General features: G+C 46.1%; 1 protein-coding gene across 3 annotated transcripts in view; it reads left to right on the forward strand.

The window, feature by feature from the left end:
• Positions 1-9,628, forward strand: part of RASSF1 (Ras association domain family member 1) — a 36,831-nt gene extending 27,203 nt beyond the window's left edge. The window contains exons 1-5 of one of the 3 annotated variants that reach the window (XM_020999296.2): positions 29-403; positions 6,795-6,899; positions 7,284-7,581; positions 7,807-7,922; positions 8,371-9,628. In XM_020999296.2, the coding sequence (XP_020854955.1) occupies positions 251-403; positions 6,795-6,899; positions 7,284-7,581; positions 7,807-7,922; positions 8,371-8,517 (819 nt within the window). In that variant the 5' untranslated portion in view covers positions 29-250 and the 3' untranslated portion in view covers positions 8,518-9,628. Of the gene's footprint in view, positions 1-28; positions 404-5,677; positions 5,762-6,794; positions 6,900-7,283; positions 7,582-7,806; positions 7,923-8,370 lie in introns of those variants that run through there. The other 2 variants (XM_078152358.1, XM_020999295.2) reach the window with 2 other exon arrangements.
• Positions 9,629-15,007: the final 5,379 nt, after the last annotated feature.

A 15,007-nucleotide genomic window follows, 5' to 3' on the forward strand; every position in this document is an offset into this window, starting at 1 on the left:
GCCGACGTTTCAACCCTAACGGCCGCCGCGGCTCGCTCTAGCTAGTGCACACACGTAGACTAGCCCCTGGCCAGCCGGCTCGCCTCGTGCCCCTTCGGTCCCGAACCCGAAGATCGCCGCCTCAAGGCTCCCTCGTCCCTCCCTCCAAGCCCGACCCGGCGCCTGCGCCCCCTCCCCCTGCCGGCTCCGGCCCCCAGACCCGTAGTGTCCGCTCCCTCTGGCTTGGGGTGGGGCGAGTGGAAGGCGCGGGATGAGCGACACAGACGCCGGGACCCCGGCCTTCGAGATGACCTGGAGCAGCACCACCAGCAGCGGCTATTGTAGCCAGGAAGACTCGGACTCGGAGCTCGAGCAATACTTCACGGCGCGCACCTCGCTGGCCCGCAAGCCCCGCCGGGACCAGGTGAAGACGGTTGCCGAGGCCGGAGCAGGCGGGGAGGGGGAGGCCGTGGGAGCCGGCAGCTGAAGGGTTAAGGCCTGTGCAGCCCGAGGGAAATTCCTGCTGCTACTCTTCTTACCCCTCCCCCTATCCTGTCTACCCCCTTCCCAATTCCCGGATACTCCGCCCTCTGGAAGGGGAGGCGGCCCCTGTCACCCTCACTTAGGCCCTGGCCCCCGGACAGAAACTGACCAGCTCTCTGGGGCCTTTAGGGGGTGGGATGGAGTGGGGTGGGCGGCCCAAAGAGCTAGAGAAATGCCACGCAGGCCGGCTGTAGGGAGCAGCAGCGACAACCCCATGATTATCCATGCTAAGGAAATCCCCCCACACCCTCCTGTTTCCCGACCCAGCCGGGCTCTGGAGCCAGGCTGGAGCTTTGTGGCTTCTCCTGCCTCTCCAGAAGGCCACTGGTGGTCTGGTGGTCTCTCTCCACATCCACTCAGCTTTCCCCCTGCCAGGGCTTTGTACATTGCCCCTACCTTGCTGGACCCCTGGGCTTAGGAGCACATACTTTAAGATGCCGTAGCTAGAGGAGAGGCTGGAGCGGGCAGGTACAGCAGAAAGCCGTGCTTGTAATACTTTTCTCAGTGTTATTTTCTATAAATTATGTTGCTACTGCTAGAAAATTCTCTTCCAGAGTGGGTGACAGGTAGGTCCTTTGTGGTTGGCTCAAAGCCTCCAGTAGGAGGAGGAGAGCGCTGAAGATGCAGTTTTTAAACCTTGCCAGTCTTAAAATGTCTCTGCCTTCTTTGGGAGCTAAACAACCGATGCCTAATTTATGCATACCTTACCAATCTCTTCTATATCTGGTACTACTTTAATTCAACTGAGATGTTCTTGCCCACAATTTCCATACTTATCTGGAATCTTCTCACCTATTCGTTTGTTTTGTTTTAAGGATCTGTTTATCCTGCTAGTATCTGTTACCTATACCTTTCTTCCATTTCTGGTTTACTGTCCCGGAGTCCTTAGCCATGTAAAGAATTGGGCATAAGATAATCAGCTTGTGGGTGACTTGGTTAGCTACTGGAAATGTGGAACCAGCTGCCTGAGGAAGTGGGACGACCCGGTCCTCCTAGCTGCTGGAGAGAGGAGGTGGCAGCTAAGGCCTGATGGAGGATGACAAGGTCATGCATTGTTCTCCAGGTGAAAACCTGATTCTAGAGTTCTGTTCAGTGAACTTGCATGGGTAATGCTGGGGAGCAGCAGCCTAGGGTGGTTTCTCTCCAGCCCTCTCTTTTTTGGATACCTGATGGTAGGTGTGAGAGAAGGCACCATACAGAGGAAAGGGCATGGGATTTGGTGTGTCAGGAAACCTGGGTTCAAATCCTAACTTAGCCACTTATTCTCTGGGCCTCAGTTTCCTCATCTGTAAAATTAGGAGGCTGAACTCCATGACCCCTAAGGTCCCTTCCAGCTCTAGATCTTTGAGCTTCTCATGGGTATGAGAAGGGAAGCCTCCATTAAAAAGACATGTGGAAGTAGGAAGACCCATCCCCAGGGACAGACAAAGGGTATTCCTTTGTGATTAAAGCCGACAGCAATGAAATTTTTATCTTCTCCAAGAAAAGGAGAAGGCTAGGGGTGGAGGGCAAGGAGCCATAAGGGAAAAGAGAGGAGGAAGACATTGAAAAACTGAAACAGGGGCAGCTAGGTGGCTAAGTGGATAGAGCACTGGCCCTGGATTCAGGAGGACCTGAGTTCAAATCCAGACATAACACTTACTAGCTGTGTGACCCTGAGCAAGTCACTTAACTCTATTGCATAGGAGAAAGAAAGAAGGAAGGAAGGAAGGAAAGAAAGAAAGAAAGAAAAAAAGAAAGAAAGGAAGAAAGAAAGAAGAGAGAAAGAAAGAAAGAAAGAAAGAAAGAAAGAAAGAAAGAAAGAAAGAAAGAAAGAAAGAAAGAAAGAAAGACAGACTGAAACAGAAAGAAGAGCATATTAGCCAGAGATCAGGACAGAGCATGGCAGGTATATGCAGGAGCAAATAGAAGAGCAGCCCCAAAACCTTGGGGAGGGCTGGGGTGTTTACCACTCCTGGAACACAAGAACTTGAATGTCTCCAGTAACTTGAAAAGAGTTCTTTGAAGACTAATTAACAGAAGCTTCACTTCACTATCAGGAAGTAATGGGAGTTACTTGAGAAACAGTAAAAAGCTGATAAGCATAAATTGGTTCAAGATTGTAGACAATTCTGGGATAATATGTAATTATTAAATTATATTTTTATTGTTATATATAATATGAATTATATTATAGTTATTAGTAGTTACTAAAGAAGCTGCAAATTTGGAAGACATGTCCCTAACCTTTTGAGGTTGATATCATAGAGAGAACTATGCTTCTCCAAAAATGAACCATACATGGTTGTCATAGACCAAGTCATCATTTTTGATCCAGTGTGGTGTTTCTGACATCCCATGAAAAGCTCCCCCTTTCAGTATCTATTGGGGAAGACCCCCCCCCAGTGTAACAGTCAGAACCCCTCTTGGTTCTGACCACCACTTGGTGGTCAGGAAAATTATGCAAGGGTATCAGGGAAAACGTGCCTGCCTGCAATGTAGCCCATGGAAAGAAAAGGGGATGATACGACCTAGGTTGGTGAATTGTTGTGGACTTTTATAAACTGAGTCTCTTGCCAAAACTAATCTTGGCTTTTGCTGGTCATCGTTTCTTCCCTAATCACATCTGGATAGATCAGCATCCAGCATTTCACTGTCTAGGGAACGTGGGAGGGAATTTGTGAGTCAGAAGTAAGGAGCACAGAAGTGATACTCAGTGTTGGGGCAGTAGAGACTGTGTTAACTGGTAGCTCAGTGGCTAAAGCACTGGGCCTGCAGTCAAGTAAATTCAAATCTGGCCTCAGACACTTACCAGCAGTGTGACCCTGGGTAAGTCACTGAACCTCTGTTTGCCTCAGTTTCTCAAATTGTGAAATGGAGATAATAATAGCACCTCACAATAACTCACAAGGTTATTGTGAAGATCAAATAAGATGATATTTGTAAAAACATGGAGCCTGGCACATAGTAGAATATATAAATGCTTATTCCTGTCCCCTACTCTGTGTTCATCCAAAGATCCTGAAGTGTCTTATCTAGCTAGCTTCCTCTCTGGATGGCCAAGCTGAAAGTTACCCAGCAGCATTCATGTTCCCTGGAAGTGATGTTGGTTCATAATTAAAAAACAAAAAATGATTTAGTCATGGCCCTTTTTTGTTATGAAATGTTAGTGGGGCCACAGAATCAGACCTGGAATAAAATGAAGCCCACATGGAGGATGTTTACTGTGGCTGTGGAACATTCCGGACCAGAGCAGAGAGTTCTGGAAGTGGTACTAGTCAAGGGCTATACTGAAGGCTGGGTGTGGGTCTCTCCTGAGACCTTTCTACCCTTAGGATAATTTTGCATGGTGCTTTGGAAAAGAAGATCTTGAAAATCTTCACCTTTTAGAACTCATTTAGGCTTATCTCTTAAGAAAAAGCAATGTTTCCTATTCCCAGGGGTTAGCTAAGGAGGGGCGGGGATGGCCTGGCCGGAAAGGTATGACAGGAAGGTTTTTGCTGGCTTTCTGAAGAAAGATAAGTTAGTCCTATCTCAGCGTGGCCTGGCTGATCTTTCTGTCTAAGGGAAGGCTGGAGAAAGTTCCCTTTGTTCTATAAACAGGATGCTGCTGTCCATTGCCCTGTGGTCCTGTGTTCTGGGAGAGTTTGGCATTTTTCTATTGTACCCTGCCACAGCCTGCTTCCTGTCCCCACTTCCTTTGACTACACTAATTTCCAGTTGGGATCTTGGATCATGTGTCACTCCCCTGGGCATGAGAACTGCCCTGCCCATGTTGCCCTGCTCCAAGACTCCAAGCACATGTTTCTCTAGACTTTAGCACAATGCCCTGTGCACAGTAAATGCTTAATAAATATTTGTTGAGTTGAATTGAATTCTAAATCTCAGAGGAACCTTTCCCAGGTCAAAGGGCATTGTGTCAGTGTTTGATCCCTGGTGTTGCCAAGATACTCTTTGGGGAGCATTGTATATCACACGAACATTTTCTTTGCTCCCTCCCTCTTCCCCCTTTTGTTGGGGGGGGAGTGGGGGAAGAAGGCAATTGGAGTTGAGTGAGTTGCCCAGTGTCCCTTCACCTTTCATTCTGAAATGAAATACCCCAACCTGAATGACCATTTAGCCATATGGAAGTAAGCACAGAAGGTGATCTCTCAAAGATGAAAAGTAGCAAGCTTTGTTTATGGCAAAAACCAGACAGTAAAAACCCAGCCACATGAAAGTGCAACATTTTTCACCCGGGTTCCCAGCTTTGTCTCTCCAGCAGACCTAAGTCCCTGATAAGCATTCTAATTCTCATAGTTCCCAAACTGTGCTGAGCCTTGGGAATAATAAGAATGTGTGTACATCTGCTTACCCACCGAGTTCAAAGGACCCCCCACTTCCCACCCCGGAAAGAATCCAGCTGGTTCTGAGCAGGGGAGTGTAGCACTGTAGCGGTCTGACAGGTCAGTTCAGTTTAACTTTTAGGGCTGGCCATGAGATGGGAAGGGAAATCGTTTTTGAATTTCCCCAGGGTATAGCATTGGTCAGGGGTGATCTCAGCTTTCATCCATGACTCCCCTCACTATTCTCGCCAGTATCTGATGTCAACAGGAAATAAGACTGATGCAATTGAATGCAAGACCAACTCAGTGCACATGCTCCAGCCCAGATCCCACCCTTCCTACCCTGCAGGCTCCACCCTTCCCTCACGGTGGACTAGGAGCATCCTCGTGCTACTAGGCAAGAGGAACTTGGCAAAGAAGATGTCAAGCATCGGCTGTAGGGCACGGGGGAAGGGCCAAACTAAGCTAGCTGGTGCCCCAACCAAGCTCCAGCTTTATGGATGTTAGAGCAAGGGGGAGGAAAAGTTTCTGTGCCCAGGGTAGTGTGATCCACCTGCCTGTGCCAGGCCAGCCTGAACACTCTTCTTTTGTATGCCTTGAACTCAAGGGTTCTGACCTATTCTTAGAGCATGGGCTATTTATGATTTTTTTATTTTAAATAGTATAGAAGATAGAATACATAGAACTCGTGTCTACATCTTTGGTGTATTTGTTGTCACTTCGTGGGTTTGGATTTAGAAGAATGACCCCAGATACGTTAGAGTAAAACACTTCTTCGGAGTTGGGCAGTGTCTTCCTTGTGCCACTTATGACATCTTCAGTGGCTGGACCCAAGCCCGCCATTTCAGAGAACTTGGTGCTCTTCGGTGTGGGAGTTGCCCTTGTCCTCCATGCCACAGTTGGTGAAGCTTTCATTTTGCACCAGCCCAGTCAAGGTAAACCTCACTGGCTCCTAAGGTTAATAACAGGGTAGTAATAACCTGCTACCTCCAAATCTGACAGTGAATCAGGGCCCCCACCCTATTGCATGGCTCTTTTCCCAGGATAAGATGCAGAGTGGGCTCTGGTGTTAACTGTGATCTCTTGGGACACACCCAGACCCATCACTCCCCGGATCTTGCCTAGACGCTCACCACAGAGTCTGGAAGCTGAGTATTGTGCTCACGAGGGCGGGGAGTGGAGTGAGGTTAGGGAAGAAAGTTCACTGACTTAGGGCACTCGGATTTAGTCAAGTAAGAAATGGTTTTATTCCAAACCATTGACCCTCTACAGAGCCCACAGTTTGCCCTAACTCCTTGGCCTCATGCCCTGGAGTACTTTCAGTTGTTGATTTGAATTTGGTCCAGGTATTGCAGCTATCACTCCAGTGGCTGCTGCTAGCACCTGGTGCACTGTGTAATCTTAGTTACACAGCTGTGTAATGATGCCTCTCAGACATACACCTTCTATTTCCTCCCTCTGTCTGGACAAGAAGGGAGAGCCAATGAGGGGCAGTAAATATCTTGGGGAAACTGCACAGTATAGAGTCTGTTTCCATTGAGGCCCAGATATGAAAGGTAAGGATCCTCTGCAATAAACTGTTGGCATGTAGCTCAGGAGGGCCATAAAGCCTGAATATAGCCAACAAATACTAGCTAAGTGCCTGTTCTGTGTATAGCACCATGCTGGACCCTGGGGTGGTGTGCACAGAGCAGGGGAATTGACAAACCTGGGAAAGACACCCTGAAGGACCAGCCACAATACCCAAAATATACATTTCAGTCCTCATTTGCAAGACTTGCTATATTGCCTTTCTTAGTCCTAGAGTTAGAGATTTGGAGCTAGAAGGGACATTAGAAGCATCTACTCCAACCCTGTCATTTAACTCCCTAAAATGTAAGGTCATACAGGTAGCAAGCATCAGAGACAGGATTTCAACTCAGGTCTTATTTCTTAACATCATGCCTATAACAAGGTGTTCTGCCCTAGGATGAGCCACTGGAGTGGGAGAAACCAATCCTTTCTCAAACTGAGATTGAGCAGAAGATCAAGGAGTATAACAGCCAGATTAACAGTAACCTCTTCATGAGCCTGGTAAGCCCTGGAGTGGGGAGGAATTTAGACAAGAGCAGAGAGAGGCCTCTTCCTCCAGGCTGAAGTCACAAGATATCATTTTGTTTCTTTTTCTTTTTTTTTTGTTTTCTTTCCTTTTTGGGGGGTAGGGGAGGCAATTGGGGTTAAGTGACTTGCCCAGGGTCACACAGCTAGTAAGTGTCTGAGGACAGATTTGAACTCAGGTCCTCCTGAGTCCTCTATCTACTGTACTGCCTACGTGCCTCCATTTTGTTTCTGAGTAAACAAGTATTTGCTGAGTACCCAGCCTGTCCTCTGCTTTCATCAGCCATCTGCTTTCACAGCCTTGGGTTGTGTCTTAGTATCCTATCTCCAAGTATTGAATATCCCTCTTCCTTTCCCCAGAACAAGGATGGTTCCTATACTGGTTTCATCAAGGTACAATTGAAACTTGTGCGCCCAGTGTCTGTGCCGGCTACCAAGAAGCCGCCTTCCCTGCAGGATGCCAAGCGACCCCCTGGGAAAAACCAAGCAGTGAAGCGCCGTACCTCCTTTTATCTTCCCAAAGACACAGTCAAACACCTGCATGTGTTGTCACGGACCCGAGCCCGAGAGGTCATTGAGGCGCTGCTCCGAAAATTCCTAGTGGTGGATAACCCCCGAAAATTTGCCCTGTTTGAGCGGGCAGAGCGCCATGATCAAGGTAGAGAGCCTACCCAGCTCCCCTTTCTCCTCCCCTGATTCCTTTGCTGTATCTCCATTTAGGATTCTGAGGCTTCAATGTCTTCTCAGAAAAGTGACTCGGCTACTATGGGCTATTCCTAGTTCAATAGGTGGGGGTATTAGGCCAGGTTGACTGAGTTGGACCCTTGGTGATGTTTGGAGTCCTTGGCCCTAAAAATTGGATGATTGTGATTATGCCCTGCAGTGTACCTGCGGAAGCTGTCAGATGATGAACAACCCTTGCGCTTACGACTGCTCGCAGGACCTAGTGAAAAAGCCTTGAGTTTTGTGCTAAAAGAAAATGAGACTGGAGATGTCAATGTGAGTATTGAATCTGCTCTGACAGAGGTTTGGGGGAGTCTTGGGCCCCATCCCATGTTCTATGGTGGTAGATATGGTCTGCCATTTCCACAGGTTCGGGATCACAATGTCCACGCTCATTAAATTTCCATTGGTTGTAGCCCAGGCAGGTTGGGGTTGGAGTGATAAAGTGGGTCAGAGTGAGATATAGCAAAATCTAAGCTAAAAGGTGTCTCTGCACCTATCCTTGTATCAAGGTAACTATAAATCTATCTATAGCTATACCAAAGTCTACCTTGGAATGGACTTAGTTTTCTGGAACTCATATAGAAAAAAGGATAGGGTTTGTTCTCCCATTTGGTGTGAAACATTCCTCTGATTGCCTGAGTTGGAAACAATAGGACCTAGGGAAAGGTATTAACTGGGCTTAGATCATAGGGACTCACCCTGTATCTGTCTTTACCCTCAGTGGGATGCCTTCAGCATGCCTGAATTACATAATTTCCTGCGTATCCTGCAACGAGAAGAAGAGGAACACGTGCGACAAATCCTACAGAAGTATTCTCGTTGCCGCCAGAAGATGCAGGAAGCGCTAGAAGCCCGCCCCCTGGGATGACCCCCCTCTCCCCTTCTCCTTCTTGACCTCAGGGTCAGGATTGCTTAAAGGCTTCAAGAGGCCACCAGGCCGAGTGGATGGGGGGTGGCGGGGGGGCAGCACAGAGTGGATGTCATGTGAATGTGTCTGGGCCTGAAGAGTGAGTGTGTGTGGAGGCTTCCCAACTGAGGGGGAGCTAGCGAGGTGTGTGGGGACATAGGATGTCCTTAATGTAGCATCATGGCTGCTACTTTGGAATGACAGAGGCTGAAAAGTCCTCTTATACAATATTGGAGCTAGGACTGAGAAACCCCTGTGGCTCATTGTGATACATCTGGGAGGGTGGTTGGAGTAGGGTTCAAAGAGCACAGTCTTCTTGGATTGTGGCATTCTCTATTTCTTCTGTCCACCACCCCCAGAAAGTACCCATAGCCATGAGAATACCAAGGGGGCAGCTCTCAAGTAGAGCTCCCAGGCAGTGAACATTTTTGGTGCTAGCAAAGATCTATTTTGCATAGCTCAAGGATGACAGCCATATGCCCCGTTGGCTTGTTGTAGAGAGGTTGTGTTGGCCCAAGCTGAACACACTCAAGACATGGTCTCATTATGGGTGGAATAGCTTCAGCAAAATATGATGGCTCTTGAAGGGTCATTGGTTTTCATGACTATGTGGGACCAGCCCCACTGAGATGGAAAGATTAGGAGCTCAAGATGTATACCCCTTAGGTATACGGGGAGTAAAATGGATTTGATTTCAGTGATAATCTTTGGAGATCTAACCCAACAGGCACCCCAATTATGAGGACAAGACTGCTGGATGGAGGCGCAGTCATGGCGAATGAGAGGGCTCAGAAGAATCCTAGCCAGCATGAGGACTTCATTGTTGCTGCTAGGCTCTGAGGGAGTGGCCATTCGCCCAAGGTGCTAACCAAAGTGAAGGCATGTCCCTCACAGTATTTGTCATGATTTGTATGTAATGCATGTAATGTTTCTTGATCTCAGCTGAATGACTCCCAGGCGGAGACAGAGTGTGTGGGACCTGTGGATGACTGCTGGGTGTGTCACAAAAAGGGCCTGGGGCCCAAGAGGAATCATGTAATAATAAAACTTGGGCCAGTCATTCTGCCTTCAAGGTCAGTCTGTATGCTGTATTCAATTCCACAAGTATTTAGAAAACATTTACTGTGTGTGTGTTAGTAATGTTGTTAGGTGCTGGGTGAGAGAGTTTGATTTCTTTAAATGTTTTATTGATGCTTTTCCCCCTTTATATCACTATCCCACTCCCCAATGACTCCTCCACCCACATTCCTTTGTAACAAACAAGTATACTCAAGCAAAACAAACCAATACTTTGGCCATGTTGGAAAACGGTATGATATACAGTCCACTGCCTCTTTAAGAGGCAGAAAGCGGCTGAGTGGGTGTCCTGGATACAGAGTTCAGATAAAATATGGTGCCTGTCTTCATGGAACTGACACTTTAAGGATGACATGAATACAAATAATTATACTTATGGCATTACATGGATATATGAATGTATTGCAATGTGACTATACTGTAATGCTATGAGAAATGAATGAATGAAAAAATATTTATTAAGTATTTAATTAAGCACTGTGTGCCAAGCACTAGGGCTATAAATCCCAAATCAGGTCAGTGTCTCCCTCAAGAGGCTTACATTCAAATGAGGAAGAGCACTCACATAGGGCAGTGGTAGCCAAGGCAGAGAGTTACGGTCTGGGAAGTCAGGGATCAGGGTGAGTGGAACAATAGGGCAGTCAATTTACGTGACCTTTTCAGAGCTAATAGTAGTGTTGGAGGGGAGAAAAGGGTATACAGCAGGAAGGTGGAAAATTGCCAGAATGAAGGGCTAGGTTTGGATTCTCTCCCAGGATCTAGGAAAGACTTAGGTGAACTAATTGGGAAGTGAAAGGTGCAGAATCAGGAAAATAATAAATTAGTATTATGTTGTTGTTATTTAGTCACTTCCAACTCTGTGGACAATAGCACACTAATACCTGCCATGGGGTTTTCTTGGCAAAGATAATGAAGTGGTTTGCCATTTACTTCTCCGGTGGATGAAAGCAAACAGAGGTTAAGTGACTTGCTCGGCACACAGTAAGTGTCTGAGGCCAGATTTGAACTCACTCTTCCTGACTCCAGGCCCAGCAATCTATGCTCTGAGCCACCCAGCTTCCTCCAGATGAACAATGACTACAAGTTCCATGGAAATAGGATAAATGAAAGGGCTGCAGAATTATAGTGGCCCCAAAGAGGAAAAGAGAAGAAGCTTCCCCTGGGTGTGGAACACGGACTATAACTTCAGACTTTTTTCAATATGTTGATTGGTTTTGTTGAACCTTTTTTTTTTAATTATAAGGAATAATTGTGGGAGTGGGGGAAGTGGGAGAGAGGGTAGGAAATACAGGTTACAGAAAAGATTTTTTTAATAACAAGCTAATTCAAGTATACAATGATGACAGTGAAGGTATATGTATAACGGTGATAGGACCTCCACATTGATGGAAGACTACATGCAAGGCACCATTGTAGGTGCTGGGTATTCAAAAGAGAAGCAATCCTTGTCCTACTGGAGAAGGTGGTATACATGAGTAAGCAAACCTAAGATAATTAAAGCAGGGAAGAACCTAACAACTATGGGGATCAGGAAAGGCTTTGCATGGAAGGAAGGAGAGGTCAATAGAGAAGTGAATTTGACAAGACTTGGGAATAAAAGAGGCACAGGGAAAGGACTATAATAGCAATGTTTTCTTTTTACATTAGAGTCGAGTCAAACAGTGGTGTCGCAGTCTAGTAAAGAGGAAGAGCATATCTTTGGGGGGAAATAAACTTGAGTTTAGACCATATCCATAAATGCCAATATCAGATCTACTATAGCCAGTGAGTAAGAGAAGACTAGATGGAAATGGGGCAGGAAAGGTTTGAGAATGTCTTCAATCAGCAAACAAAGAATATGTCTGAGAACAAAAAATGACTCTAAGAAAGATCATATATGGTTTTTTGGTTGAGGTCAGCTATAAGTACCAGATTCTTCTGGCCTAAAAGTCTGATTCTGTAGCCAGCATGGGAGGGGCATTTAGTCATCCAAAAGCATGCAGTAAGACGGGGAGACAATAGTCCTCTCGGTCCTCAGGGGAACATTGTTCCCCTTTTTCTATCTTTATACCACCCCACCTCTGGTCATTGTTCCATGACCTTTTCAAGCTTTGGTTCTCATTCCATAATGAATCAGAGTCCTACAGGGTATATTTCCTTTCGGGGAAACTAGAAAAATGAGGAATGTTAGAAAATAATGGAAAGTGAGATCAAAGGAGATCATACTTGAAAGCACTTTTCACAGTGCCTAGTATACAGTAGGCATATAAGTGCTAGCTATTGCTATTATTGTTCTTGAGAAATATTTCAGTCCCAGACTGCCTGGCAAGGTTCAAAGAATTTTGAGCTCAAAGAGAATTTCTAGTCTGATGTCCTCGTTTTACAAATGTGGAAACTGAGATCCAGAGAGGTTAGGTGACTTATTTACACAGCTAGTAAATGTCTGAGGCTGGATTTGAACTCATGTCTTCCTGACTATAGGCCCAGCACTCTAACCACTGCACTAGCTAGCCGCCACTGGCCTGAATTGGGGTGGTGGCAGTATCGGTAGTAGAGGAGAAGCTGTATGCAGGAGAAATGATCAAGTCAGAAAGGACAAGATTGGTCAATTCAGTGTATACATGGGGTGATGGAGGATAAGGAACCAAGCATAATTCCAAGGTTGTAAAACTGGGGTGATAGGAAAAGTGGTGTTGTCCTTGACAGAAGTCAGGAATTTTGGAAGAGGGATAGGTTTCAGGGAAAGAATGAGTTCCATTTTGAACATGTGTTTGACATGTTTACAGAACATCCAATTTGACATACCCAATAAATGGGTAGAGATGTTTTATTGGAACTCAGGAGAGAATGAGGCTGGATATAGAGATTTTATAGTCATTTGTAAAGAAATGAGAGTTGAATCTATAGGAGCTAGTGAGGTTGCCAAGTAAAAGAATACTTAGAGAAGTGTCCTGGATGGTTTTGGGGTACCCCTGCAGTTAGAGGCCATGATACAGATGATGAGCCAGCAAAAGAACATGAGGAGCAGCCAAACAGGAGGAAAACCGAGAGAAAGCAACATCACAACACCCTGGAGAAAAAAGAGTACTGTATCTAAAAGGAAAGAGGGTGGTCAACAGTGCTAAGAGTTACAGCTAGTTCAAGAGGGATGAAGACTAGAAAAAAGCCATCAGCATCCAATACACCCCTAGGATCACAATCCCAGACTGCCCTGCCTTTCAAATGTGTACACTTAATCCAGTTTGCTACATCCATGGACTCTACAGCGTGATGCTGGACTGCAGGCATTTCATGGGAGAAATGAAATGGAGTGCAGCTTACCCCTTAGGAAATTAAGTAATCAATCAAACAGCATTTACTTATTTCTTTGTCTGTGTTGGGCAATGGGGATACAGGATACAAAGATTAAAAAGCAAAACAGCCCCTGTCCTCAAGACACTTAGATTCTAATTTCCAGTCGTTTTTCAGTCCAACTCTTCGTGACCCCATTTGGGGTTTTCTTGGCAAAGATACTGAGTGTTGTGCCATTTCCTTCCTTTTACAAATGAGGAAACTGAGGCAAATAGTGTTAAGTGACTTGTCCAGGGTCACACAGCTAGTAAGTGTTTGAGGCTAGATTTAAATGCAGGTCTTCCTGACTCTAGGCCCAGCACTCTATCCACTGAGCCACCTACCATAGATTCTAATGGGGGACACATATTTATCTATAAGTATATACATGATATATAAAGTAGATACAAAGTAACCTTAAAGAGAACACACTTGGGAGAAGCAGGAAGGGCCTGGAGAAGGAAACCGTTAAACTAAATTTTGAAAGAAACTCAATCTAAGGCAGAGATGAGCAGGAAGATCATTCCAGGGATGGAGGTAGCCAGTGCAAAAGCTTGGAGATAGGAGATGAATATACCAGGATGGCTGGGCCGTAGAGTGTATGGAAGGGGATTTAAGCCTGGAGTAGGAAAGGGCCATGTTGTTTAAGAGAGAGTGTAGAGAAAGTGCCAGTTGGACCTGGGTTTTAGGAAAATCATTTTGGCATCTCACTGCAGTGAGGAGAGACTTGAGCCGGGGAAACCTAGTAGGAGGCAATTAATAATCCAGGCAAGAGGTGATGAGGGCCTGAGGTAGGGTGATGGTTGTGTGAGAAGAAGGATATATTGGCACTTTATGGCCATTTCCAAGCCATGCCCCCTATATGTACTTCGGTCTTCTCCTCCCACTGGAACTCAGACTCCTATTCCTGGGACTCTGGGCCATGATTACCTAGTCCCTGCTGCCCTGTCTCTTGTCTGGAACTTGAACTCCTTGCCCAGGGCCTTGGGTCATGATTAGAGAGCTCTCCCCCCTTAATTAGGCTTCTCTCTTTGTGCACTTCATGGCTACCTCCAAGCCAAACCATTATGCTTGGACCCTCTTTCCTTTATACCCTTATCTACCTTTTCACTGTTAACTTCCCTTTGTTTTTCATCACAGGGATTGTCTTGTTTGTTTTGGGATCTCAGATGGTTAGCACAATGCCGGGCACATAGTAGATACTTAATTAAAAAAAAAATTCATTCAAGTTAAAACAGCAACTGATTGGATATGTTAGATAAGTATGAGTGAGGAGTCAAGGATGACACCGAGGTTGTGAACCTGGATGAATTGGGAGATGAGGGTGCCTTCAGTGGTAATGGGGAAGTTTGGAAGAAGGATGGGTTTGGGGTTAGAGAGAATGAGTTCCCTTTTGGGCATGTTGAGTTTGTGATGCCTAGGAGACATCTAGCGTGAAATATCGAATAGGTGATACAGGGCTGGAGCTCACAAGAGACAAGGAGTAGACATACAAATCTGGGAGTCATATAAATAGCAATGATAATTGAACCTATGGGAACTCGGGGACTCTAGGGGGAGAGTAACCAACCAACATCTGAATTGAAATCTCTATCCCAGGCAGAGAAACTGTTTTCCCTGTTGCCACAGGTAGAACTCATGTCTAGAAAGGCCAAGGTGGGGCAAGTGCAGGGCCTCTTAATTTGAGAACTGGGGAGCCCTCAATAGTGTAAGCAGAACGTCTAGCATCCAGTAGGGAGCAGAGACTCGTGCACTCCAAACAGACACAGACACTTCTAGCAGTTTCAAGGAGGTGGTGGACTTCCAGGAGCAGAGAGAAGTGCCTATATTGACTGAAGAGACAGCTAGCCCTGGCAATAAGAGCAGATGAGATGAGGAGAGATGTATACCCAGGAGAGCCCAGCTAAGTCATCCAACCAGCAGAGACGCTGTCCCCTGGGAGGTGCTTCCTGGGGACCCCAAAGGCGAGACTAAATCAATGCCCAGTAGCACCAGAGAAGTGAGTCATTTGGGCCAAATGTGTCTACTATCTGTGTTCCTTCAAATGACTCTTTTAAGTGTGCGC

Source organism: Phascolarctos cinereus, unplaced genomic scaffold, assembly GCF_003287225.1.
Source record: "Phascolarctos cinereus isolate Bilbo 61053 unplaced genomic scaffold, phaCin_HiC Scaffold_4;HRSCAF=312, whole genome shotgun sequence".
Classification (NCBI taxonomy): Eukaryota; Metazoa; Chordata; class Mammalia; order Diprotodontia; family Phascolarctidae; genus Phascolarctos; species Phascolarctos cinereus.